Source organism: Notolabrus celidotus, chromosome 1, assembly GCF_009762535.1.
Source record: "Notolabrus celidotus isolate fNotCel1 chromosome 1, fNotCel1.pri, whole genome shotgun sequence".
In the NCBI taxonomy this organism is placed as follows: Eukaryota; Metazoa; Chordata; class Actinopteri; order Labriformes; family Labridae; genus Notolabrus; species Notolabrus celidotus.
In genome coordinates this window covers 6,955,803-6,982,103 of record NC_048272.1, presented here as the reverse complement: position 1 = coordinate 6,982,103, position 26,301 = coordinate 6,955,803, and the positions used below count along the sequence as shown (strand labels likewise).

Here is a 26,301-nt window from a genome sequence, read left to right as displayed (position 1 = left end):
AAGATCGTAAATTTCACCACTTCTTCAACATTACGTCATAACCTGTGGCATCGGGCCAGACGTCAGTCTCAAAAGATATCCGACACCATGGACGAGGAAAAGTTTATACTGTGTTGTTCTCGCGCGTTTTGGAGTTCTCGAGGGATCTTGAGTTTCCTGCTCCGGAGTGCGCGCCGCTCCAAACACGCATCCTATGGACCAGGGCGAAAGCCCCGGGACGGAGCAGAGCCGTGTCGCAGCCGTAACGCGGCGCACACGCATCCTGTGGATTCCCCGAGTTAGCCATACCTGTATATATCCTGTGTCTCCTCTCCACGGTTGAACGTGGAGCAAACACAGACCAAATTCTACTCAGATCAGGCAGTTCATTTAGAGGTGGTAATGATGGCTATAATTCTCCATCCGAGCACCCATGGTCATATCTTCAGCCCGTGTTAGAGTTTTTTGAAATGAAGAATGATACGAATCATTCGAAATGTTCTCCCTGCTTCCCACTCTTCCCAAAAATTCACAGTCCAACCTGTGAAAGTGTGTTGAGCTATGTAACATTTGTTTATCTCCAGATGAACATTTCAAACTAAGTTGTCTGTGCTTGGAGTAACTTGGTGTCTGTTTTTATTCCATGGTATAGTTTTTAGAGATTTCAAGTAATGGTTTCTAAATAAACATATTGTAACCAAATGTAATCCTATGTATTCTTGACTGCATTTATGTATTGTTAAAATACAACATTTTGAGATTTTTTAAGAAGCGCTTTGAATACTTAAGTATTTTTAAAAGCAAGAACTTCAGGACTTTAACTCAAGTAATAATCTGACAGAACACCTTTCACTTGTATTTGAGTAATATTTGACATGGAGTATCTTTACTTTGACTACAGTAATGAAGCTGTGTACTTTGTCAACCACTGATGAAAACAGATCATCCTGATATAACACCGGCCTTACCTACTGCCCTGTACGCTGCGAAGTGCTGATGAGACGCCGGCACCGCCTGGTGTTGCGAATCAAGCGCTCTCTGTGTACCTGTAACGCCCCCTGGCTATTTGACGTGTCTGTCTACAGTCTGAGCTCTGCTCGGGTCCCAGCATGCCATGAACCTGCTGGCAGTATGTCTGAGCACTGCTGAGAGGGCAGACACACTGTGCGTTAAAAGCTATCTGTATTGTGTTTTTAGTTGTAGAAAACAGTTATTTATCATACAGTTGCTGTGTGAACCAAACTTGTAGGGCTTGGTCAAAGATTTGCGTGCTCGTCAGGGAGGAATGCGTCGGCACCACCTGCGTCGGTAAAACAGAAGAGAAAGACAACAACGTCGCGTCACCATGGATGGCTTGAGTGGTGCCCGAGTTTCGACAAACCGCAGGCTGTCTGTGGGGACAGTCTCCCCGGCTGAAAGCACTCCTGCGGGTAAAGTTTTAACCCACAGTCCCGTGAAAAAGCAAGCCGTGAAGAGACACCACCACAAACACAACCTGAAACACAGGTACGAGTTCCTGGAGACCCTGGGGAAAGGAACATATGGCAAGGTGAAGAAAGCCAAGGAAAGATCTGGTAGACTGGTAAGAAAGCCTATTCCTTTTTAAATGATTTTTTTTAACGATGTTAACAAATTGTAAGGACCTCGTTAGGGATGCCAACATCTGCAGAAAGAATTGAGGTCTGTTTGTTCTGTCCTGTCGGCCACCTGTTGTTCAGAAACCAAGGGCTATTTTTAGATCGCTTGCCTACAGGTAGACTACATTTGAGTTGAAGTGGGGAAAATGGGTTGCACTGTATTCTTGAGTGGTAACCTAACCTAAGTGTGTCAGCTGCCAAACCAGATTCAGTTTGCCTGACAGTTCAGTGTTTGTCCTTGGGGGGTTGCTCTTACTTTATAGTGTTTTTTAACCTCCCTGAATAAGCATGTTAGTTGCCATATAGGCTATATAAATAATTATGCAATTACATAATTTATTCTCACCACACCAGTGAATTACACAATGTTTGGATAATGCTGTTTGTTAAAAGGGTTGAAAAGTACACTAGGCTAATCATCTGTGTAAACCAAATTAAAATTATATGATACCATTGTGATATAATACTCCCTGTGCCTTAAGCAAACTGTCTTTCTATTTCATCTGAAAGGAAACATCATAGCCCATATGACCACTAAATCATTACTTCATTCTGAGATCACCCCTTAAAGAAGGAAGTAAAAACAGATTAATTCAATGTGTCAGCATACAAAAAATTTAACATAGTCTTGTGTACAGAAAGCATGAAGGAAAGGCGTTTCACTGGAAAAACTGTGGGACTTTACCGCAGGGGGGGACTTCTTTAGATGAGGAAGTTAGGTAATTTTTCTTTCTTTGCTCCTGATGAGGGGAGAGAGGGAAATTACAACAAGCCTTTTAGTTTGGAAACCCTGTGATCTAAGGGGAAATGGGAACAGACCGGACTGAGATAAGCCTTTGTAAGGTACATAGAGGAGATGGCAAACAAATAAAGTCTTTTGTTGAAAAAATGATAAGATTAAATGTCTTCAATTAACCCATTAACAAACAATGATAATGTTTTTTAGATGTTTGAGCACTATAAATATGTTATACAGCAAGCTTTTTAGTATAACTGAAGACAGGCCTGAAAACCTCTGAATTATTATGACCTGTGACTTAATCAAAGATTAAGCAGCACCTGTCTAAACCAGTATATCAACAAAAACGAAAGTGTTACGATGGATAACATTTATTGCCCGGCCCTTTCATTAAACTTGTGTTGCATAATACAATAAATTCATAAACTGGTATCTGCATATGTATTCAGGTTAAAAGGCAAACTGTGTTCTACTTTTGATAAATTGCACTCTTAGTCCTGTTTCATCAAATAAAATGTACTAAATTAAATCATGATCTTTTAAATACAGGTCGAATATTAGGAACAAAAAAGGGACAACCTCAAATATTAAAGCATGTTCCACCTTTACAGCTTTAGATATGAAAGAAGAATATTCTTGTCCTAGAAGTGAACTCCCAACCCAGCTTCTAGGTCACCTTCATCGAAAAAGTTTTTTCATTGTTGTTCATGTTTGTTTTGGGTGAAAGTGCAGAGAAGTCAAGGAAGTAAGTGTCAGTAATTCACCTCCTGAATGTGCAGTAAACAGGTCGTGGTGCATGTTCAGTCCTGTTGACACACCCTTCTCTATTCTTAAACTGCCTGACATGACTTGGTGCTGCTGCCAGACTGAGCTTTTGTAAGATAAGAGTTGTTGTCTGAGTTTCATCCCTGCAGAAAGCTTCACAACCTTCATGCCCAGAACATCAAAATACTGATTAGCCCAAATGCACTGACAAACACCAGGAAAGCACTTCTGAAAAGGCAGTTTAGAGCGTTCAATAGAGAGAGGAGAAACATTCATTTCCTCTGTTGTGATCTGCCTACCTTACCGTATTGACATTGTAATGGACATAGAAATGTAATTCGACACAGGGAGGGACATGTTACAAAGGATGGCTTCATCTTGCGTGCGTCGTGGCACTACAGCTGTTCCCATTGTTTCAAAGCAACAGTTTAATTGCATAACCCAGTAAGGTAGAGGGTTTCAGGATACACCCATGTGAGGTTGACTTCATTCTGGATGCACGACATGTGTGCAGTGTGTGCCCACGAGGCCACCCTAATGAGAGTTGTTAACAAGCTAATTATGAATCATCACATAGTTGAAGTCTTTCCGAGGTACTTCCTAGAAACTATTACTTAATTGGTTAAATAATTAAAGCTTCTGGTAATTCACGTGAGTATGTCCGAAAGTGTGTGTTCATTGGTGGTTCAAAAAACGTGAATAAAGAGCAATGTATTTTTTATGGTCTTTATGAAGTGAGAGGGAGAAACTGCCTTTTAAGGTGGATTTAGTGCTCCCTCACCTAAAGGTGTTTAAATCAGACTGAATAAAGATACAACATTTTAGGGGATATAGAGAAGTTGACATTGTGTTTGTCTGAAAGATAATTTATTTAAAGCACAGAGTCTGTGCTTTTATTAGATCTTCAACATTGCTTTTTTTAAGATGTGGCTTATTATTATTATTTTCACCATTAAAGGTGACATATCATGCAAAATTGACTTTTTAATGGTTCTTTACCTGAAATATGTGTCCCTGGCATGTCTACAAACCCCCCGAGAATGAAAAAAATCCATTCTGCCCCTTTTTTGATTTCTACATCTTTCTGTAAATGTGTGTGAAACGAGCCGTTTCAGACTTCCGTGTTTTTGTTACGTAACAACAATATCCGGTCTGTCACGGAGTCAGAGCTCGGAGCTTGTTCAGCCCATAGACTGTATAAAATAATACTGAATCCCTCCCCCGTTTTTCATTACCTGCACAAATGTGTGCTAACAAGGAGCTTAGGAGGGAGGCATGTTAGTTGTAGGCTGTCTTAATAAACACAAAGGTCGGTTTTACTCCCCACGTCTGCAGATTTGAAGATCTAGTGGATGATTTTTATTTATCATGGATAAGTGCTAGCGCTAGTTAGCATAGCTACATAGCTACATGTCGTAGCTGTAGCTGTGTACCAAGACACACGTCGACATACTGACAAATAAAACAACAAGAAACACAGAATATGTGACCAATCCTTCAGAAAGGTCCCGCTGCCTTTCTGGCAGAGGTCGGTTTTACTCCCCACGTCTGCAGATTTGAAGATCTAGTGGATGATTTTTATTTATCATGGATAAGTGCTAGCGCTAGTTAGCATAGCCACATAGCTACATGTCCATAGCTGTAGCTGTAGCTGTGTACCAAGACACACGTCTACATACTGATAAATAAAACAACAAGAAACACTAAATCTATGACCAATGGTTCAGAAAGGTCCTGCTGCAGGCGCCTCTCCGTCAGGATCAGATTCAGAGGGCTGAAGTAACGCGATCTCTGAGCAGCCGTGTATATTCAGCCAACATGTAAACATTACATCAACGTGCTGGAGAGCCGAGGCACATCCACTTCCGGAGGGGGCGTGGTCAGAGGGAAAACAGAGTGTTCTGATGAAGAATGAAGAAGAGGACTCTTCAGGCATGCCAAAATCTGATTTCAAAGTGTTTTTTTTGAGCATAAACTTTAAAGACATGTTTTGGGGACCTCTTAGACCAATATATATTGATGAAAAAAGCGTGATATGTCCCCTTTAATGCTTTTTGTAAAAAATGTCCTTCAAACACAAACATCTCCTAAAGCCCAATGTTTTCATATAACATGCCAGATAAACCGCTAAAAGCCCAAAAAGATAATATCATCCAGATAATGAAGACGCAAATCCTCAAAAGTGAGTCAAAGGAACTACTACTTCACAAAAAATAATAGTCTTCAGGGCAACAACTAACTTGTCTGAAACTGTTTGCACATATACGAGTACATATAGTTATTTGTTAATTTGAGGTTTTTGTAGTTTCAAAAAAAGACAGGTAGTTCATTACATTTGACTTCTTTTTTCCATTTTCTCCAAACAGGTTGTAAATTACTGCAGCAAACTTTAGCATATTGGCAGTGTGAGCATTATCAGTTGGGTCAGACCCTTCACAACAGTTACAACAGAGTACATTTTTAATAAGCAGCTAATCTGTGATGATAAAAACATTTTGCTATACCATATAAGATAATAAATATTTGATTTAGTATATAAATGTTTCAACATGCTCATTTCACTCCAACTAACCCTTTCAGAGAAATGTCCCAGTGTTATTTCCCCCAATACATTTTCTTTATAGTTGTTTTCAGGGGCAGAAATCCTTTCCTTGCGATAGTTTAGGAATTTAGTGTCAAATATGAAATATTTTAACCTCAGTGTGTATTGCGTAGAACAGATTTTCAGTGACAAAGACTGCTCACACAGAGATAACCACACAGGGGTGTAAACTCATCATGAGTCTGAGTGCAGTCGGAGTGCAGCCCGTCTGACAGCTATACAAACAAATGCAGGAAACTTCAATTCCCAGAATCAGGAGAAATGTGTATGCCGTGAATACAGCGTTGACCTGGAGGAGCATCCAGCCCAGACAGTGACTCATAATGCAAGGCGGCTGTGTGTTGAAACTGATATGACAAGTCCATGCTTCACTCATTTCCCTGTGTCTGTAGCCTCAGGGGTTAGAATAGAAAGAAAACAAGGACACCCCACCACCAGTGGCACCTGGTGCTTCATGACACCCTTCAACATTAGGGTCAGCTGATGACGCAGTCTGTGCTCAGTGGAATCTCAGGCATCTGAGCCCCAAACAGACACATGCAACATAAAGGCGCGTATATGGACTTACGAGGGCTTGTACATAGATACTCCAGAGATTATTTTCTTATTCTAACAGTCTCACAGACGTTACAGTAGACAATAGATTTCTTTACAGAAGACAATACTCAACCCAGCGTCCCTCTGCGTTGTTAGAAACAACACAGCAGTTTCCAGTTCACTGCCCATTGATCCCGTCACTAGACGAAAATCATTAGAAGACACTTCACTAATTAACAGCTGATCTTTAAATGCTTAATTTAATCTTGTTATGTAAAATAGGCCCTAATGTGGTATAATTTAATAACACCTACCTCTGTTCCATCTGCAGGACAGCTGCTAATCATTTTACTAATGTTTCTTTTTTTTCTATCAAAGTGAGATTACTGCATGTCTTATTCTGAAAACTGCACTGTCCTGTCCTCTTTAGATTGAATATATGAATTAATGACCAATGAAATGCACACATCAATATATCCAAGACTTGCACTCAAACAAACATGAACTTCAGAAGATAAAACTATTAAAATTGAGTTGGTTTGCTCATAGAATGATTTGTCTTAGCTTGTGCTCCTGTTATGATTTGTTTCAATGACTATTGCTTACACAGTAATTTTGATAATTAATCCTTGAATTCAATCTCATTTCATTTCTTATAGGTTGCCATTAAGTCAATCAGAAAGGAGAAGATTAGGGATGAGCAAGACCTGGTTCATATTCGCAGAGAGATTGAGATCATGTCCACACTCTGCCATCCGCACATCATCACCATATATGAAGGTAAAGTAACTGTATATTATTAATTGTGTATTTTTTATTTGTGTGTGTGTGTGTGTGTGTGTGTGTGTGTGTGTGTTTGTTTGTGTTGGATTTGTGAATCAAAAGTGACTTAATCTCTGAGGCACACGCGGATTGAAACGTGATACCTGAAAAGGCACATCATTCAGTCAGTCTCTGTTTGAGATTCAGAGTTTGGTCACGCAAGTCTTTGTAGGAACTGATGCAAGATTACATAAGGGATGATACCCTTGTGGCACCCCGTCAGCGCTGCAGGATAATGTGCAAGGCCTCGTGTCTTCCAGCGCCCCTCACGCCTGATGAGATGGTCATTGCATCAGTCTTTCTCAAGCCCACCGCATGTTTGTTTGCAATACTGTTATCAGGGGGCCCTGTTTATCCTAATCAGTGTGAACAAGGGGTCATACAGGAAAACACGAAATAAAACATGTGACATTTGTCTCATTAACACAAAATGCTATTCTCTGAACAGACTTAATCTACTTAAAAGAAACAAGTTATTTTTTGATGATGATTTGGCTTTTAAACTTTTACTTAAAGGGGCCCTGTTTTATTTTGTTTTTTCAGTATTTGAAAACAAGGACAAAATTGTGATCGTGATGGAGTATGCCAGCCGAGGGGACCTTTATGACTACATCTGTGACAAGAGGAACATCTCTGAACGGGAGGCCAGGCACTTCTTCAGACAGATTGTGTCAGCTGTGCATTACTGCCATCAGGTAAGACAATATCTCTTGGTTCACTACTGTCATACAAAACCATACATGCTTTATATTAGATATTACACAGGGGAAATTTCCTGTTCCTGCATAAGTCTTGCATAAACCAAAAGTTGCAGGCACAGCAGAGTATCTTTGCTACATCAAAGCTAACAACACAGAGCACCCGTCAGTCGAGCCACCCTCCTCGTTGTGTTTTTCCAGGGCGCTGGCACCCCCAGAGTTACATAATGGGCATTATTCACTGTGAGCCCGCCTGAGAACGATGCAGGGGAAGTGAACAGTTGGTCTGTGGAGTGGCAGCGTCAGGGCTAAAGGCCAGCCGTCCAACACACACACACACACGCATGGTCTCACACTCTAATGAGGGTGTGATGGAACATAGTGCTCTGCAAACACACACACGCAATCAGTTGTTCCTGTAGTCCAGAACTGTGTAATTAGGAACATTTACACAGAAAATTACACTTTAGTGTAGCTGTTCAGCACTTTGCAGAGCATCTATGGTCGTTTATAGGACAATATTTACCAACTGGATTGCCCTGTAATGTTCTGTTGACCATCTGTCGTATATTTCACTTGTACTGAGTGTTAGTGTCTTGGTGGATGTATTCTTTCCATGTTGTCAGCAGTGATAAAACCCCTCTAGTCTAAACCCTCTTTTATGGTTTGTAATTCTAAAAACATTGAATTAAAACTACATGCCTTATCCAACAAAGAATGTGTGCACAGTCCCCAGGCTAAGAAATAGTTTACCTGCATTTTTCCAAGTAAAACAATTTCAAACTCTGCTGGTCAAAGGTATGCCCCCCTGCAGAGTGGAGGACAATGTGGCATAGCTGACGTACCATAAAACAATCTTCACTTGGAAAAGAATGTGCGCTGACCTAGTAAAAACTAATCCCTTTATGTAATACTGACACCTCCAGTGAACAAACACGAGGTGGCCTCGATGAAGAAACTATTGTGGAATAATATTGTGTTGTGCAAAATATTGATCTTTTTCTGTTTCCCTCTTAGAATGGAATAGTTCACCGGGACCTGAAACTGGAGAATATTTTACTAGATGGCAACGGCAATGTGAAGGTAAACATTAGGAACATGAGCATTTATACACCTGCACCATTTACAGTCACAAACAGGGACTGATAATCATTAAACTTGTGTTATGTGTAGATTTTAATGTATGTATTGTACCTGGTAACGATAATAAATTACAGCATTTTTTTTTTTATTAGGAAATGTACAGAAGTTGCATTACTTCCCAGACTAGCTGTGGCGTAAATATGACTCACTCTTAAATGTCAGAAATCAGCAGTGTCTGTTATGAGTAATTGATTAGGGAGGGTGATGCACATGGAAAACTTCAAGGAGGTATTAATAGTCTGGTTAAAAATAAAACACCCAAAATTAATCAGCTCAACTTCTTTTTTTTCTTGCAGATTGCTGACTTTGGCCTGTCTAACCTCTACCATGGTGATGAGTACCTGCAAACATTTTGCGGCAGCCCTCTGTATGCTTCGCCAGAGATTGTCAATGGACGTCCTTACCGTGGGCCAGAGGTAGACACTTGGTCTCTTGGCGTGCTGTTATACACCATGGTTCATGGCACCATGCCGTTTGATGGACACAATCATAAGGCATTGGTTCAGCAAATCAGCACAGGAAACTACCGGAAACCCAACCACCCCTCTGGTGAGTAGTTCAGTTCAACTTCTCTTTGTAGGGTCCAACACATTTTGGGGTCTCCTGTAAGTTATTATACTGTTATGTCTCCAGTTTTCTAAGCTCAACTCAAAAATGCTTATTTTTTCTGTTGCTCTCTCTCAGATGCATGTGGGCTTATCCGTTGGATGCTTATGGTAAATCCTGAGCGCAGAGCCACAATAGAGGAGATTGCAGGACACTGGTGGCTCAACTGGGGCTACCAGCAGCCAATACTGTGTGAGAAAAAGAGCAGTCCAGTAGACCAGGCTCCTTCGCCAGCCTCTCCATCATCACCACACCCTGCCGGGCTGGCTAGTGTTGCTAGTTGGCTGCGCCGTACATCCAGGCCGTTACTGGAGAATGGCTCCAAGATGCGCTGTCTGCTGCGCTCGCAGGGAGGGGGAGGGGATGTGGTCCGACAGCGTTCTCTGCGAAGGTCACGTAAGGAAAACAATGTCTCTCAGACTGTTCATGAATCAAGCACAGACAGTCACCCCTCCAAGAGTATTTTAAAGAGACGCAACAGTGTGAAGCAGAAGGCAATGAGTGAAACCTCCACTGTGAGTTCAGTGGAGCCGCAGAACATTTTGGGTTTGTCTACACCAGCCAATATCCCACCAGCTGCACAGCAGCCTCGTAAAGGTATCCTGAAGAAATCAACAGAGCAAGAGTCAGGCTACTATTCATCCTCTCCCGAGAATAGTGACTCTGGCTGGGCACCACGTCCTAAAGAGTGCCCTTCAGCACCACCCTACAGGAAAGGCATCTTAAAGCGCAACGGAAAGTTCTCCTCTGGTTGCCTGCAGGAGTTTGGCTCTCTGGACCAGCTGGCAACTTCTTTACCCCGCGGAGGAACCAGGTCAAGACCAAGCGGGGCCATCAGTGAGGACAGCATTCTGTCTTCTGAGTCCTTTGACCAGCTTGATCTTCCCGACCGCGTTGGCCCCCCGATACAAATGGATGAACCAGCAAAGCCTAGCATGAGAGGATGTGTCTCTGCTGACAACCTTCTTGACATCTGTGACGACGGTATTCTTCGGGAAGGGTCGCTAAGGCCGTGGAACTGCTACGAGTCTGGGGTGGCTGACAGTGCCTTTTCCATCACAGACTGTGATAATGTAACAGAAGCCTACAAACAGGCCATGGTCATACGGGGATCTGGAGCAAGCTGAAGATTTGCTCTAAGTTAAGGACTCCGGTTGAAGACTTGTTTTTCATTCCAGATATTGAGAGAACTGTTAACTACTGATGACATGGTAGCCAAAGTGCATTATATGAAATAACCAGCAGACTGTGGTGACAAATACTTTGGCTGACTTCAGGACTGTGCAGAACCAAAAAGGGAGGAGGCTTCTTGTGAAACACCGCATTGTGGCTTAGATGGTGATTAATTATTCTTGCTCAATTTAGCTGGGAATATGACTTCTTGTAAAACAGGCTAAAATATCCAGATTGCACATTATTTTTAAGAAAATTACTACGACAGTGCATTTCAGAGATTCTCAGGAGATAAAAGCTGCTTTCAGTCAATCAGCTCTAAAATATAAAACATGAAAGCTCAATTTCAAAAGTGTAGTTAATGCAAAAAGTCATCATGAAACCAAAACACTGGTCTTGGGCATTGAAAGTAATTGTGTTATCAGTTTGCTCGTTAAAACATAAACTGACACTGCTTTCACTCAAAGGACTATTGTTTAAATATTGCATAAGGAACAAAGCCAGGAACTTTCACTGTTGATAAGACAGTCTGAGAAAGCGTTTATGACATAACAGCTCCTGGATTCTTGCTTTGTCAGAGCAGATCATTTATTAACTTTATATGCATTTAGGATTACCGCAATAATGCACAGTTTTAATTCTTGGATGTGTTCACACTTTGACTTCAGGATGTGGATTAATGATATTTCATGGATACCAAAGACCAAATGTGCTTATGCTGAACTTTTGTTTCTTTTTGTAATTGTGAGCAAAAAGTGCCAATGTGAATTTTGTTGGAAACAGGGACATCAACTCTCAAAGAGTTTTTTTTTATAACGAATGTTTTTTTCCTAGCGAAGGCTTGTTCTAATTTTGGATAATGACTTGAATAATAACTTTAAAACACAACTCACATCAGGCAAAACCAGTAAAGCCTGCTTTTGTTTTGTAACAAGGTGATGCAGGCGCCCAGGTGACCATTCTCTTTGTATGCAGGTGGTAGTCTCACAATAAAGGTGGAGCTCGTTCACTTTAAAGCTTTGTGAAGGTCACATGTGGAAATTTGAAAACCAGCGTGTTTTGAAAGTAAACAATAAGCCCAAGTGAATACTGCCTGCTGTGTTTTATGAGGCGCACACCTGCTTAATATGTAACCTCTCAGGTGAATTTTCAAAATCAGTCATGGGGCTTAGAGGTGTTAAACGTGGCATTTTAATTGAAATCATCTACATAACTGGAGTGAAATAGTATTTAACACAGCCGGATTGTTTCACCCTGGGTGCCCAAATTGTAAATGAAATTTAAAGGAAAACGAAAAATAGGAATACTGATGTTAATAATTGATTAAGTATGACAAGAACATGTGTACCATTTGTGTATATATATTTGGTTGATTTCCTAATCCTGCTAAATGAAATACCTCCTGCTGGTCAGAGACGGGTACATCTGTATGTTGTGTGATACTTCATGCTGCACTATGAGGTTCCTTAATTGGATTGGCATGCTTGGCATTACATTACAGCATCAAGCTAGTGCTTGGGGAGAGTACTTTATCGAAACTTGATGAGCATAACATTTTGTCATCAGCTGTAATTAGCATTGAGGTTTGTAAGAAGAGTTTCACTTGACAAGAGACTGCCAAATAATGCTGTTTGTGACTGGAATTAATTTTTGTTGGCACTCTGTCTGTATTCAGCAGTTAAAGGCTTGTTTTGTGTACAGGGATCATTTTCTGATTTCAACTGGAAGTTCTCGTCATTTCTAATCTGTCATGGACTACTGATCATGTTTGTCACACAGAGGGAATAATGCAGTAATCCTTTTGGAACATACGTCTAAGATTATATTGGTTTCATGTTTTTGAAAACATAATGTGCATTTTTGGTATTTCATATATTTTTTCTACATCTTGTCCAGTAAGCTGCAGGTGTGCTGGCTCTATTGATGTTTTTGCTTCTTTGACAGCACCTGAAACCATGGTTGCCAAAGTGACTGGCTTAATATTTCTATAACTGTGGGATTTTGCCATGCTGTTGTGTGACTGGGAAGTAAATCAATAAAAAAACAACCAAAACTTAATGTTGTAATGTTTTGTTTTGTGGTCTTAAAAGTATTGATACATTCATGAGGGGATTGAGTACTGTGTTGAGACTGCACAGAAACATCCAGTCAATCTTATGAATACTGTCCAGATAAAAAAGAAGGCAAAATTGCTTACATAACTGATAGTATTTAATGCATTTCAATGTATATCACAAAAGTACATATGGCAACAATTTGAAACAAATTACACAAACATATCAAATTTCCCCCTGAACTGTCACCAAGTGGAACAAATCTAACAAAGTATTTCTTTCAGTGTTAGGTTACACTCATTATGCATAAACATGCTTCTGCTTCCAACCTCAAATCCCAGGATTCAGTTTATCACTCTGTGTTTAGAAATATCTGTATTCACTGTATTCTGTGCAACAAAGTTGGTTGCTCTTCTCTGGCAACCAACTTATCTCTACATCCCTAACTGGACATTCACCACCCTACACAACATCTATGCTAAACTGGACTGCAGGACACTATCAAACCCATTCTACCAACTGTCTAATGCTTAAGGTCTCACAGGTTTACTCTAAACTTGGAAAATCTGCCTTAAGTGTTTGTGCTCTAAACTGGAATCATTTAGCAGACTCAGAAGATTGACATTCTAATTTCTCCAGGGTAATTCGAGTCAATAATCTGAGACCACTACATCTCAGTGTTTTCTCTGAGTATTGCTTTATTGGTTTGCTTTAATTGTATCTTGACAGTTGTTAACGAGGACAACCTCAATGATTTACGAGGCTCAAATACAGGCTGATGAAAAAAGAATCATGGACACAATCACAATTCTATATCACAAAGCTGTTCAGCAATCACTAAAATTTAAACGCGTCAACAGGACAGATATATAAAATGAAAATGTTTCAAACTGTAGTAACTCTGCAGACCAGGTCAAAGTGGAGTCTCCAAAACAATTTAAACAAAAAAAATGGATTCACAATTCACTGAAGTGAATCTTGGCAGGAAGGAGTGTTTTAGTTTGATGTCCGTACAACATCCTGAATGTCAGCGGGGGTGTAGCTGATCTCTGATCTGCAAACACTGTCCTGGAAACAGGAGGGCAGGCTGAGCTCCAACACACCCCATAGCTGGTCATAGCAGAGGAGGACAGAGCTCTGTTCAGGGTAACATTCAAAGAAATACATCCAGAGGTTCATCAGTGGGTCATGTACAGATTTTCAACAGTTTGTACTTTCTTGCAGACTGTTTGGTTAGGGTCCCTTCAGTCAGTGTTGACAATAGGGCAAAGTCAAAAAAGATGTGAGTTAAACATTACCCTTACCAGATCAATGGCCAGAAGGTTGGCTAAAAAAGTCATAACTGAATCAGGAGTGACAGCAGAATCCATTGACTTTAGCCTTTGTATGGAAATGCTCACACAGGCACATGCAACAGTGGAGGACAGGAATTCTGAAAACCTGCAGTCTGAAGGAAAAATAGGAGAATTATCATAAATTGTGTTTGCTTACAATGATGGCCACTTTAAGTTCACTTGAAGAGACAGAAGACAATGTTAAAAAGGTCAAAAGAGGTTATATGTAGACAATGAGACAGATGCCACCCTTGCAGACCCACCCTGATGAACAATAGGGAGAACCCAATTGCAGACATTTCCCAAAACCTGATAATCTGACACAATATCCAAAATGCTTTAGGCAGGAGAAATGCTGAGACAAAAAGTCAGCCATACAATGTGCTCAGACACCTTTTTGAATGGGATACAATGTCAGGAGTCAGGAGTGATTCTAATGTCTGGAATGTCATAGTTTGTCTAAAAAGGCACTAACTGACTGTATCCCTGTGACATTGTTGCCTCAGGCAGCATCACAGAGATTCGTGGGAAATCAGCCAGCTGAATAGTTGGACGCAGGTCTTTCAGAGCAGACAATACAGGATTACACAAACTCAGCTCTCTGACTTCAAAATGAACTGCTGACACGTTGTGATCAGAGTCATGGCTGCTTTGTGTCTATTGTTGCAGCCAGAAAGTGAATTAGAAAAAAATAATAGTGATACCAAAAAAGTAATACCTTGAAATATTGTATGATGTTAAAATGCTGTTTCTGTTGCAATGGAATAATAGAAATTAACGTGCCAAGAATAGAAATACTTAACTGTGGAAATATGTCTTTGAAAATATTTCCTTCAGTCTTGATGCACATCAAGTTCTCATGCAATTTATTTGCAAATAAAACATCTCATGTGTTGATAACTAAGTTATGTAACTTACCAGTGGCTGCCAGGGCAATGTAGGAGTGAACATGCCTACGCATGCTTGGAAGTTGTTGGGGCTGAACGAAGGGGAGAGCATGAAGGATGGGCTCCAAAAAGTCACAGGGCACCACAGAGGCCAAACACCAGTCCAACCTGGACACGACTGCTACCTCCCACTGCTGCGAAACACACATTCCTCTAATCAAGTCCTCTATTAAAATACCACTGCATAACTCATTCCTTTATCCCCCCTCATTTATTTAGTTTGAACACTTTTGATTGGTCTTATGACAGGTTAATTTGTCCTGTAATTTAGTTTTTCTACCCAATACAGTATTTTAGGACTTAAGCCCCACTTTGGAAACACTGCATAATAAGTGCTTTTATCAGATGGAACCTGCCTGGACAGTAGTGCCTTGTAATGTCTTGTACCCAAAGGAGCCAATGTTTGTTTCTTTAACATTAAGAAAAGACATTTACAATCAGTGGTGGACAGTAGCAGAGTAAATTTACTTGAGTACTGTTCTTAAGTACATTTTAGAGTATCTGCACTTTACCTGAGTATTATTTTTTGGGGGAACTTATGACTTTTACTCTACTACATTTAGAAGACAATTATTGTACTTTTTCCTCCACTACATTTCTATCAATGCTCTAGTTACTCACTACTTTTGCTTTGAAGTCAGCTCGTGAATTTCCTTCTCTTTTCTGAAATCGTGTTGAGCTACGTAACATTTGTTTCATTCCAGATGAACATTTCAAACTATGTTGTCTGTGCTTGGAGTAACTTAGTTTCTCTTTTTATTCCATGGTATAGTTTTTAGAGATTTCAAGTAGGTTCCTAGATGAACAGAATGTAACAGAATGTACACCCATGCATTCTTGACTACCATCATGCTTTGTGAAAATACAAAGTTATTAGATATTTTTTAAAAAGGGCTTGGAATACTTAAGTATTTTTAAAAGCAAGTACTCCAGTACTTTAACTCAAGTAATAATCTGACAGCAACTTTCACTTGTATTGGAGTACTATTTGACCTGATGTATCTATATATTGACTTAAGAAATGAAGCTGTGTACCTTGCCCACCACTATTTACAATACACATACACTATTTGCTTAGCAATTTGGGGATCATTATAATTTTATCCTGAGCCACAGCCAACCCCTATTGTTATGATATTCCCAATATAATTGCTGTGGTTTCTAAGAAAATAGTGATTTACCAGTATGTCTGAGACTGAAATGGAGTAGTCTGTGTAGATGCAGAGCTTGCTGGCAGTCAGTGGGACGATCTCTCTCATTTTAGACGCCAGAAACATACAAACAGCCCCTAAAAGCTGCAGGTTGGACTTCTCAATAGCAAACCGGCTCAGGTAGCAGTCCAGGTAACACACCGCCTGCGGGAACACCTCCTCCTCACATTTCTGCTCCTCACACACCTGTAAGAGAACCATTTGTTGTACTTAAAGTCATCCTTGTGAAATGTTGTGCGTTGGGCTGACTCTGCCTGAAATGTTAATACCTGAAACATCCACACTGCCAGTAACCTCCGCATGTATGGTTGTATGTCTTTCTGGACTTTATCAAAGTCAGGAGCCGCAGAATAAGTCCTCTCCATGGCCGTCAGGTTGCGCAATGCTCGAGGGTCGCTAGTCACGGCCCGGTCGCTGCCCGCTCGTCTAACCCCATCACACCTATTGTCACCAATATCGTCATCACTGGAGAGTTTTCCATTTAGTCCGTCCTCACAAAGATCCATTAGATTAGGTGAAAAACAGAGGCGTTGAAAATGATTAATGGACTCAGAAATGTTGTGCGTTGTTCTCGGCGTATTTAAGCTAGCTCAATAACTGCTAACTCGTTTTTCAACGGTGGCCGTGAAGGACAAAACAAATTTACCAAAAACGGAAACACTTTTACAAAGTTGGAAACAAATTTACATTTTGGAAAACATTTTAAAATTTTATAAAACAAAATTAAATCAGCAAAACACTTTTATCAGGGCCAAAACAAATTTACATTTAAGAATTTTTTTTTACAAAAGATTAAATACTTTTACAAAGTTGGAGACGATTTTACAAACGACGGATAACTTTTAGCGTTAAGTCCATAGACTGTAAATAAAAATGGACAGCGTTGCTCCACCTCTTCCTTTTGAACAGTTCTGAAGCCAAAAAATCCCTCTCCTGGGCGCAGCCATTGTGCAACCAGAGGCTGTTTCCGAAACCGCCTGCTACATACTACTTACTAATGTAGTAGGCAGTAGGTACAGCCGACTACATACTGCGTTTGAATTTAGTATGTAGTATGACTGTTCTGTTCGATCTGTCATACAGCATGCTGGGCCTGACGTCACTGGATTTCTGGTTTCAAACAGCGGAAGTAAACAACGGCAAAGCCGATAGAGAAACTGCTTATTTAGCATTCACTAATGATTTAAAAAGTTGAGAAGTGCTTTGTATGGAATTCAATAACTTTCACATTACCCCAAAACGGATTTCCCCCCATCAGAAAAGAAGGAAAAAGAAAATGAGGAATGAGCGCTGTGCATTATGGGAAACAGTATGCGAGGCAGACTGGTTCGATGCATACTGTGAAATTTTCCCGAATTAGTAGACATCCGGGGAGTTTTGGCATACAGCAGATTTTGCTCTTTTTCACTTACTACTTACTACATACTGAATTTTGGCCAAATCAGTACGTACTGCCAGTATAGTAGGCGGTTTCGGAAACAGCCAGAGCCTGTGAAGCCTTTGTAATAAGCTCCGCCCTACAGCGTAACGTCACAAGACGCTGTGTGCCCTTTGAAGTTGCATTCTACGGCGGCTGTGAATCAGAGGAAACCCGGAAGTAAAACCCCGTTTTTTAAACTCTAATTACTAACGAAAAAGAAACTTTTCAGAAAAAAGAGGCCTTGGACACAAAACAGTCACATACTAATTACATATCACCACAGCACACAGATGTGAGAAACATTCGTACAACGTGTATTTATTTTTTAAAGTTTGACTGCTCCCCCATTCAAATAAATGGGGGAGACGGATTCTTTTACCTATACTGCAGCCAGCCACCAGGGGGCAGTCACACTGCTGAAAGCCTCACCGCCAGGGCCGTATCCGGCACGCTTGGTTAAGTCTGACCTCTTTCAGCCTGACTCCGTTTAGCCTGAGGCTATGTGGTCTGAGGCCACTTAATCTGAATTCTGACCAAGCGGCAACCTCTGGTCTCAAACGATGTGAAGCCCATGTGGAAGTGTTATAAACTGCAATACATCGAGAATCGGCTTGAGGCTGGCTGCAGAAACAGCTGAAACCACATAGACATGAATGGGAAAAAGACGATCTTTGCAGCATTAATAAACATGTTTACAGCCTGGTCCATAAACGGCTTGGCCCTACAAGGCTAATCTCTCTATCGGTACACACTGTACGGGGGTGAATTTTTTTTCTAACACGACAGTTCAGAAGATATTAAGATTCCAAGTTTTTGCCCAAATAAGGACATTACTGACGTGACTCCCTGTCGGGAACATATAGGTATTGGCTTGGAGGCTCACACTACGTCACACTCTGCCTTGTTGAGATGGATAGGGATGGGTACCTTTCACATTTGAACTGATACGGTACCGATACCCGGTACCTGGGAATCGGTACCGGTACTCAACGGCACCAATTTTTGGTACTACTTTTGTGTGTTTATGTGGTAATAAATGTTAATTTTTAAAAAAAAATCTCAAATTGGTTTAATTTAACTTATTTATTTAATTTAACAGGAAATGAACAGAAACAGGATTATATAGGTGATTAGATATATTAGCTGACACGTGCTTGTGGCGTCTAATTGCTCTTTCGGGAGTTTGTCAATGAACACACGTGAATGCCTGCGGACGGGAAAAAGTCAGTTCTCCGTCTCTTTATAATAAAAGGACACACAACTTACTTGTTCGGCATTCACGCACACAGGAACGTTTATAAACAGAGCAGGTAGTCGGAGCGAGAGGGTCAGTCTCAACCATAGATTGTATAAAATAAACTTAATCCTCTGCAGTTCTGCCTCGCAGTGAGTTCACGCGCCCTTCAGCTGCAGGCTCCATTTGGCTCCTGCACAGAGGCAGAGAGCAGTGACGTCCACCCGGTCAGTCTCTGACTTTATTACAGGGCAAAAGTAGAAATTCGCCTCCTCTTCCACTCCCTCACAGTTACAGGGATGCGTTCAGGTACCGAAACATGGTACCGTTTGATTTTACGTGAGTCGGTACTCGGTAGTACCGATGGCATTCGGTCGGTACCTATAAAAGTACCGAATTCGGTACCCATCCCTAGTCATTGATACTACGTCCATATTTTATACAGTCTATGATTCTGACACATGATGAAGGTTTTGTGGAGATATGACAGAGCTTTTCCGGAGACATGATGCTTTTTCATCTGAGGTCTGACACCTCACTCTGAGACCTGAGGATGTCCTAATATGTAAACCATGTCTATCTCCGTTTGGTTTCTCTCCATCAAAACTAAATGACCCCTCCCTCAATCACTTCCAGTATTTGGTAGAATCCCTTTCCGTAAAAATGAAATGTTAGTTTGTTTCAGAAATGGTAAAAGTGTTTAATCTTTTGTAAATTTGTTTTCTTAAATGTAAATTTGTTTTGGCCTTGATAAAAGTGTTCTGCTGATGTAATTTTGTTTTATAAAATGCTAAAATTTGTCTCCAACTTTGTAAAAGTGTTTCATCTTTTGTAAATTTGTTTTGTGCTTCAGGGCCACCGTATTTTTCGATATAACAAAACTATTAGAATCTTAGCTCGGCACTACGCAATCTGTCAAAAGCTAAATTACATTATGTAATTTCCACTCTTGTCTCAAAAGATCTGAAACTGGTAAAACGTGTATTGTTGGTCATTCTTGCTCCCTAGCCTACCTGTGTTACAGCTACTGGTAAGATAGGTTTGTTGGTGAGCGGGCAAGCTTCCCTCAAAATAGTACATTTCATATTCATACTTTTAAGGTAACATACTGACTTTAAGCTGAATACTTTTGTTTTTTGGAATGTAATTTAAGATTAAGCTGCGTTATTGCTAATCTAAATACATTTGTATATGAAATAACTATAAAAAGTCAGTTTAAGTTGAATTGACCACAGAAACAATACCAAACTAAATTGACACAATTCACAAGCTTTTATATGTTACAGCTAATTTGGTATTCTGTATGAAAATCGACTTTTTGAAGATATGAAGACAGGGACAGTAAATGTTTGAAAAACCATGCACCACTGTTCACAATTAACTTTCTTTTACCATCCATCCTTGGTATGGCTTAAATAGCTAACTTTATCTAACCACATAATCCATGACCAAGCTTTTAGAATTCATTTTATGTTTAATCCACATGGAAATACCAACATTGATCTTTAGACACACAAACTCCAGTCTTCTTATTCTCAAGCAATGCAAGCAATGCACCACAACTGCAAGAAAAACCAGCTCAGATTGAAGATATGAAATCACATGTCACTTCTGATGTGCATCTTGAAATGTGCAAACTCATCATTGCTTTGAGGAGAATCCTGAGACTTTGTAATGAGAAACTTATATATAAACTCTTCTTTGATAAGAAAAGAAGAATTATGAAGTTAGATTAGTTATTAGATTCTGTTGTTTTTGCAGCACAAACCATAACTCATTCGCATTGGAGGAGGAGGAGGAAAAGGATGCCACAGGCCAGACTTCATTCCATTTCAACTGTAACAGGGAGCCCAATTTCAATATCCCTGGACTCTGAGTTTTGCAGTTCTCTACGAATCTCTGCAGAGATCTGAGGGTGTGTTTGTATTTTGAGCAGCTCCAGGAGTGACCCTTTCTGTTCAGAGGCCAGGTCAGCCTTGTAGCGCTGAGCCAGGGTGAGTAAACTCTGATGCCACAGCACAGGAAGTACACGTTTTTCACTGCGGAAGGACAGGAAGTGAGCCACCAAGGCATCCAGGACACGGAAAGGCAGGGCATATTTCTTGTCCAGTAAGAGACGTAGGAAAATGCTGTTTGCGCCGTTGTACTCCATCTCTGCCAACTTAAGCATTGCAGCACTGAAAGATAAGAAAGAGAGAGCATGTTCTACAACCTTCCATATTATGTAACCCTGACCTTCCTTGAACCTGCCAACACCAGACAATATAAAGCTTCTAAGGTCAACTGGCTAAACCCCACACCCAATGATGAGATGCTGACAAGAGTCAGTGAAAAGAAAACTCACCCAGAATGGAGCACAGGGATTGAGCACTTTGTGAGTATGCTTCCTACGATGATGGCTTCCCTGAGAGTACATGTCCCTGATTCACACATAGGAAGCAGTATACCTGCGTGACAGAGACACAAAATGAAGAAGAGTGTTTCCTGCACTGCACTGTCAGAAAAAGGCCAAAACAGATGCATCAAAAGCTGTCATAAACCTGTGTTTTAATTTCTAGTAAAAAGACAAACCTCGATTAAGTCCACATAGACTGGCTCCCCTTATCTACAAAATGGCTTCTTTAGATCTCCAATGGCATCATATAATTTGCATATCATGTGAATTGGGATTTTAGTGAAGAGGACGATCCTTATCTGCACCAGTTAGAAACCCCACCAGCCTGTATTTTCTTACTTTTCATGTAAACCTAAAATTTAATTAATTTAGACAGTAACAGCTTTTCCATTTACACTAAGCTATTTTCACTCAAATCTGATACATAAAAAAAATACAGTGAAATGTGTTTAATTATAGGTCTTGTGAGGAACTTTTGGTTTGAGTTGATTTTGACAAACACCTAGAGGACAAAGCAATGGATCTTTACTCTCTGCTGAGCTTGCCCTATGCATGTTAAAATAGTGTTTCATGAACAATTATCTCATCCTGTTATCTTTTAACAATCAAACAAATCCCTCAGTGCGAATGTTTGATTTGAACATGGTGTTACTTCCCCTGAAACTCACACCCCAGCAGTGGTTACAAGCACTAAAAGCTGCAATAGAGAAATGGTCAATCTTGTTGTTAATGGTGTAAATGCTTACTTTAATGGGTCAAGTAGAGAAGAGGTTCCCAAAATGTGGGTCTGGACCCCTTGGGGGGTCGCGAAACACAAATGGGGGGCTGTGAGATGTCTTCCAGAATATTTATTTTTTAAAATTATCTAAAAATAGTCCATTTTACCCATTATAGTAAAAAATATAGACAAAAATATTAGCTAACCTTGAAATAAAACACTGAAAATAGAAAATGTAATGAGTTTTGTGCCTTTCTTCTTGCCAGATGACTCCGAAGTTTTGGGTTAGTGAACAGTTAATTAACAAAAGGCATCAGTAGCAGTAGGTTAATTCATAACAGCACAGGAAACACAGCCAGATGCTCATATAGGTAGGCTAATTTTCCGCAGACCAGCTAAATGAACATTAAATCACTTTGAGGGACAGTGGGGGTTGCGAGTCTTTGGCATCTATATTTGGGGGTTGCGTGCTGAAAAGTTTGGGAACCCCTGAAGTAGAGGCAACAGTATTCATTTGTTTATTAACCAACCAAACACTCACCAAAGGAGTTTAACTGACAAAGACTTTGAATTATTTGGAAAAAGTTACTAACTTCTACTCGGAAAAAGAAAAGTTGTATTCTGGGAAATTCTGCCATCATATCCATCACTCCTCCGGACAACAATTAACCTTGCTGTTGTGATTGTCCACATTAATACCTTCATACTACTGAAATGGGTCACGAGGAGAAACCAAAGGAATGAGTGTTTTCATGACATGAATACATTAGAATATATATTATGTACTTGCTTCTTGAACCCCTATAATGCAATACTTGATGTTGAATTTGCAACTGGCATATAAAACATCTCTCATAACAAATGAGGAAACAGGACAGTATATTTGTATACAACACTGCCACCCAGTGGGGTTGTCTCATATTGATCATTGAGCGTTTCAAAATATGGGTCATGCGATGTTTTGGGAAAATAGTCCCATTAAACTGGGACAGTTTGTGATCACACAGGGCTGAGAGGATCAGAGACAAAACATTAATTAACAATCATTAGAGTGCTCTAATTACTGAGCTCATACAACCAATGGTGTTATTGACCATTCAGATAGCAATTAATCCCAATGAATAAATGTTCTGATTTCAGAGCTGTAATTAGAAAAGAGAAGAGTGCTAGAAGTCTTGCGATCTGCAGCAAGGTTTAGAGAATCTCTTTCATATACATCATACATTTTTTAGTTTTCAAGGGGGGCTGTGTGAATAGCGCTTAGCCCCACATACTGTGTGCATGAAATAAAACAATAGCTAGTGATGTCTACCATCAGGGCTGGCTCTTCAGCCAATTTGGCACCCTAAGCAATATCATGATTTGGAGCCCCACATTTATTGGAGGGTACAATATTATTTTATTGAAATTTCTTTTTAGGAATTACAGAGAAAAGTCAATAAATTATACTCTAACACTGGAACATCATACTTATCTCTGAAAATGGGAAAAACCTGTCTCAAATTTGATCCACACAGCTTTCATTTTACATTTAATGACTCAAGTAGGGATATTTGCCATTAGCAACCATTATTGTATTGTAATAGCAGTGTCATATTATCAGTATCATTAAAATGATTTTTTCCTAGTAATTTCTTCACTTAAAGATTAACAATACACATTTTGAGATTCAGTTCATGCAGTGTAGAACTTCACCGTTTACCTAAGCTACTACTACTGCCACTGTTTCTACTTATCTGTCTCTGTATCATACACTGCTGTCTGTCTGTCTGCTGTTCTGCAAACCACTGAGGACACAAATCTGGTCACTGACTCTAGAAGACAGACTCTACTCATATTATCCTGTAGAAAGAAGTCAGGAATATTTTAAATTCAAACAGAGCTGATTCTAACATTATTTGAAGTACATTCTGTCTCACCTTTGAACCAAGCTCCTGGTTTGAACAAGGCCTTCTTCAGAGCACTGTAGAGGTGAAAGTTAAGTCGCTTGTACTCCGCAATATCATCCCGCACACGGGGCAGCAGCACCAAGTTGTAAAACCGCTGGGCCATTCTCTCTTTCAGATTGGAGGAGAAGATCCTTGAACAGACATGGAAGAAAACCATTCATTGCAGTACCTGTGATGATGTTAACTCTCTGATTTTAAAGCCATGCACTAACCCCCTGGGGTCTCACCTTGTTGCTTGGTACATGGCAGCTGCAGTCCAGTTCTCAGGCTCAGTCAAATAAAGAACCTGTTCCCAGTTTGAAAGTGCCGGGACAATTTTAAAAGCTTTCGGCAACTTACCACTGCGATATTTTGACAGCACCTAAAGAAAAAGGGAAAGAAAACACATGCATAATTTCCTAACTCTCTGGGATATCACTAGCTTTACATTACGTACATAAATGCACATTTGCTGTTCATTCATGTATTTGCCAATAAACAGTGCATATTATCATATTGACATGACTAATTCTAACTAGGTCAGAGACCTCTGCCTATAAGAAAGTTCCATTTGCACTCATCCCTTCTTTTAATTTTACTTTGAGAATTTTTCTGGACCAACTGCTGAGCTGACTGAAATGAGGTCAAATTAGGCAGAAACATGAAATACAAAATAAAAGTTAGCTTGATGGCTAATGGATGGATTCATTTCTTTCATCTCAACTTTTTGGCTCATTTGTCAACTGCAAAATGTTGTATGCATGGTATAACCTTTTATTAGAGTCTACTTGGAATTAGTTTAGCAATAATGAATGACATATATATTTTTGCTGTGTCTTTTCATGACATGCCTTTGAGCTTGTGAAGACACCAAAGTAGGAAGAACAACTTTGCAACCCAGTAAAGATCTCTTGGGTGTGAAGATTGTATTTTACTGCAATGTTTAAATGTATTTTTAAGGGTAGAAGAACAATAATATAAAAACATTTAAATTACATTAAACATGAAGATGTAAACTTACCTTGCCGACACCTTTGTACACTTCTATTATCCTTGGGTCAAGCTGGGGCATAGGACATCCTGACACTTCTGACATTACTGTCCCGACTTCTGTCTGCTTCTCTGTAATCTTCTCCATTATGATGTCTGCTAAAGTTTGTCTACAAAAGACATCAGGAGAAAAAACAAAGCTTACCATCGAACGTAGAATTTGGTGCATAATGTTTGTTTAATCTCTGCAGCTATTGTAAATATTAGGTTAGGATTGTATCTCATCTTACCTCACTGGTGGGTTTTTGTTCATGAACATCTCCATGGCCTTTTCATCATCAGCATCAACAACAACTTCGGTCTCACACTCAACATCCCCAGCACCTTCTGCTCCCAGTGCTGGCCACTCATCATCTGAGTCTGCATCCTGAGCATCAGCACCTAGAGTTGGAATGCAGGGTTAATATGGTTTATGATATTAGTACACTAACACTGCAATGTTTCAATAATCAATATGTTCATTTTCAAGGATGTGTTTAATCACTGATTTACTACATCTATGCAAGATAAGAAAATACCACTTCAAAATACTGAAACCTGATTTTGATTAGAAATTATCTGGACAATTACAGAAATGTCATGAGCAACTTGCCTATGTACCAAAATTGCATTTTAATGAGTCATTTTTACACATTTAATGCAATACAAAACCTAAGATCTTCATTATTGTGGGTGCAGCTCATAGTAAGTAAGTAGTACGTAAGGTAGCATAAGTTACCTCCAACATCACCAAGAACAGTGACTGGTGCTTTCTTCTTCTCTGGTTCCACGCCATATTCGCTCTGTAGCTCCTCTTGTTGAATTCGGGCCTGTTGTAAGATCTTCCTTGACAGACGCTCGTCTACGTAGCTGTCCTCGTTTTCTGCCCGACTGTCTCTGCTCTTCACCCGACCTCGGGCTCGCACCGTGTCGGTCTGCATGATCTGATCAGCCAGCGCCACCGATCCTCCGCTCTTTTCTCCTCCTCCACCTCTCGATTTTTTCACCTTCGGCATCGCAAAGATGTAAATTTGAAAGAAGATGAAGCTACTATATTTTAGTTTCTGTTGTTAGTGTTGTCTATAATTTTATATGAAAAGTTATGTGACTAAATCTTCTCCTCTTGAACCCTCCGAGCTGTAAACAGTCACTTTTTCAACACGTGCAGACGTCCATGTCAAGAGGAAGTGACGTATGTGTACGCAATGCTGTCTAACCTCTTTAAACGAGAAATAAAAAGGTAGATACATGCTAAATACTATTGTTATTATTGTACTGCTTGTGTCGATGCCATGGAAATTTTTCAGCGTTATTTTTGTACCTTTGTAAT

The 26,301-nt window shown here is 40.0% G+C and overlaps 3 protein-coding genes across 5 annotated transcripts; 1 reads left to right on the top strand and 2 right to left on the bottom strand.

Annotated features, from left to right (window-relative positions):
* The first annotated feature begins 1,075 nt into the window (after positions 1–1,075).
* Positions 1,076–12,759, top strand: nuak2 (NUAK family, SNF1-like kinase, 2). The gene is made up of 6 exons (XM_034686150.1): positions 1,076–1,561; positions 6,919–7,039; positions 7,625–7,776; positions 8,797–8,862; positions 9,219–9,471; positions 9,607–12,759. Exons 1-6 carry the CDS (start codon positions 1,325–1,327, stop codon positions 10,653–10,655), a joined length of 1,878 nt encoding a protein of 625 aa, XP_034542041.1. The 5' UTR covers positions 1,076–1,324; the 3' UTR covers positions 10,656–12,759.
* A 135-nt stretch (positions 12,760–12,894) lies between these two features.
* ccnd3 (cyclin D3) lies at positions 12,895–17,234 on the bottom strand. Of its 3 annotated transcripts, none has more exons than XM_034686404.1 (5): positions 16,517–17,234; positions 16,218–16,433; positions 15,008–15,170; positions 14,060–14,202; positions 12,895–13,892 (listed from the first exon to the last, which is right to left on the bottom strand). In XM_034686404.1, the coding sequence occupies exons 1-5, from the start codon at positions 16,751–16,753 to the stop codon at positions 13,752–13,754; spliced, it is 900 nt and encodes a 299-aa protein (XP_034542295.1). In that variant the 5' UTR covers positions 16,754–17,234; the 3' UTR covers positions 12,895–13,751. The 3 variants fall into 3 exon arrangements, with proteins under 3 accessions (XP_034542295.1, XP_034542310.1, XP_034542302.1); XM_034686419.1 differs by having other exon boundaries at positions 12,895–13,865; positions 16,517–16,892; XM_034686411.1 differs by having other exon boundaries at positions 15,008–15,167; positions 16,517–16,892.
* Positions 17,235–20,355: 3,121 nt separating this feature from the next.
* bysl (bystin-like) lies at positions 20,356–26,211 on the bottom strand. The gene is made up of 7 exons (XM_034686260.1): positions 25,711–26,211; positions 25,223–25,373; positions 24,964–25,102; positions 24,191–24,324; positions 23,934–24,094; positions 21,246–21,348; positions 20,356–21,078 (listed from the first exon to the last, which is right to left on the bottom strand). Exons 1-7 carry the CDS (start codon positions 25,985–25,987, stop codon positions 20,724–20,726), a joined length of 1,320 nt encoding a protein of 439 aa, XP_034542151.1. The 5' UTR covers positions 25,988–26,211; the 3' UTR covers positions 20,356–20,723.
* Between the last annotated feature and the right edge of the window lie 90 nt (positions 26,212–26,301).

Bases quoted from the DNA above. Each gene is read 5' to 3' on its own strand.
- ccnd3 (XM_034686404.1), bottom strand. From the start codon at position 16,753: ATGGATCTTTGTGAGGACGGACTAAATGGAAAACTCTCCAGTGATGAC. The intron at 14,203-15,007 runs GTAAGTTACATA...TTTTTCCTTCAG, and splicing joins CATTGCCCTGGCAGCCACTG to ACTGCAGGTTTTCAGAATTC. The intron at 13,893-14,059 runs GTAAGGGTAATG...TACCCTGAACAG, and splicing joins ACCTTCTGGCCATTGATCTG to AGCTCTGTCCTCCTCTGCTA.
- bysl (XM_034686260.1), bottom strand. From the start codon at position 25,987: ATGCCGAAGGTGAAAAAATCGAGAGGTGGAGGAGGAGAAAAGAGCGGA. The intron at 24,095-24,190 runs GTGAGACCCCAG...TGTCTGTTCAAG, and splicing joins GCCATGTACCAAGCAACAAG to GATCTTCTCCTCCAATCTGA. The intron at 21,349-23,933 runs GTGAGACAGAAT...TCTGTCACGCAG, and splicing joins ACCAGGAGCTTGGTTCAAAG to GTATACTGCTTCCTATGTGT.
- nuak2 (XM_034686150.1), top strand. From the start codon at position 1,325: ATGGATGGCTTGAGTGGTGCCCGAGTTTCGACAAACCGCAGGCTGTCT. The intron at 7,777-8,796 runs GTAAGACAATAT...TTTCCCTCTTAG, and splicing joins CTGTGCATTACTGCCATCAG to AATGGAATAGTTCACCGGGA. The intron at 9,472-9,606 runs GTGAGTAGTTCA...GCTCTCTCTCAG, and splicing joins GAAACCCAACCACCCCTCTG to ATGCATGTGGGCTTATCCGT.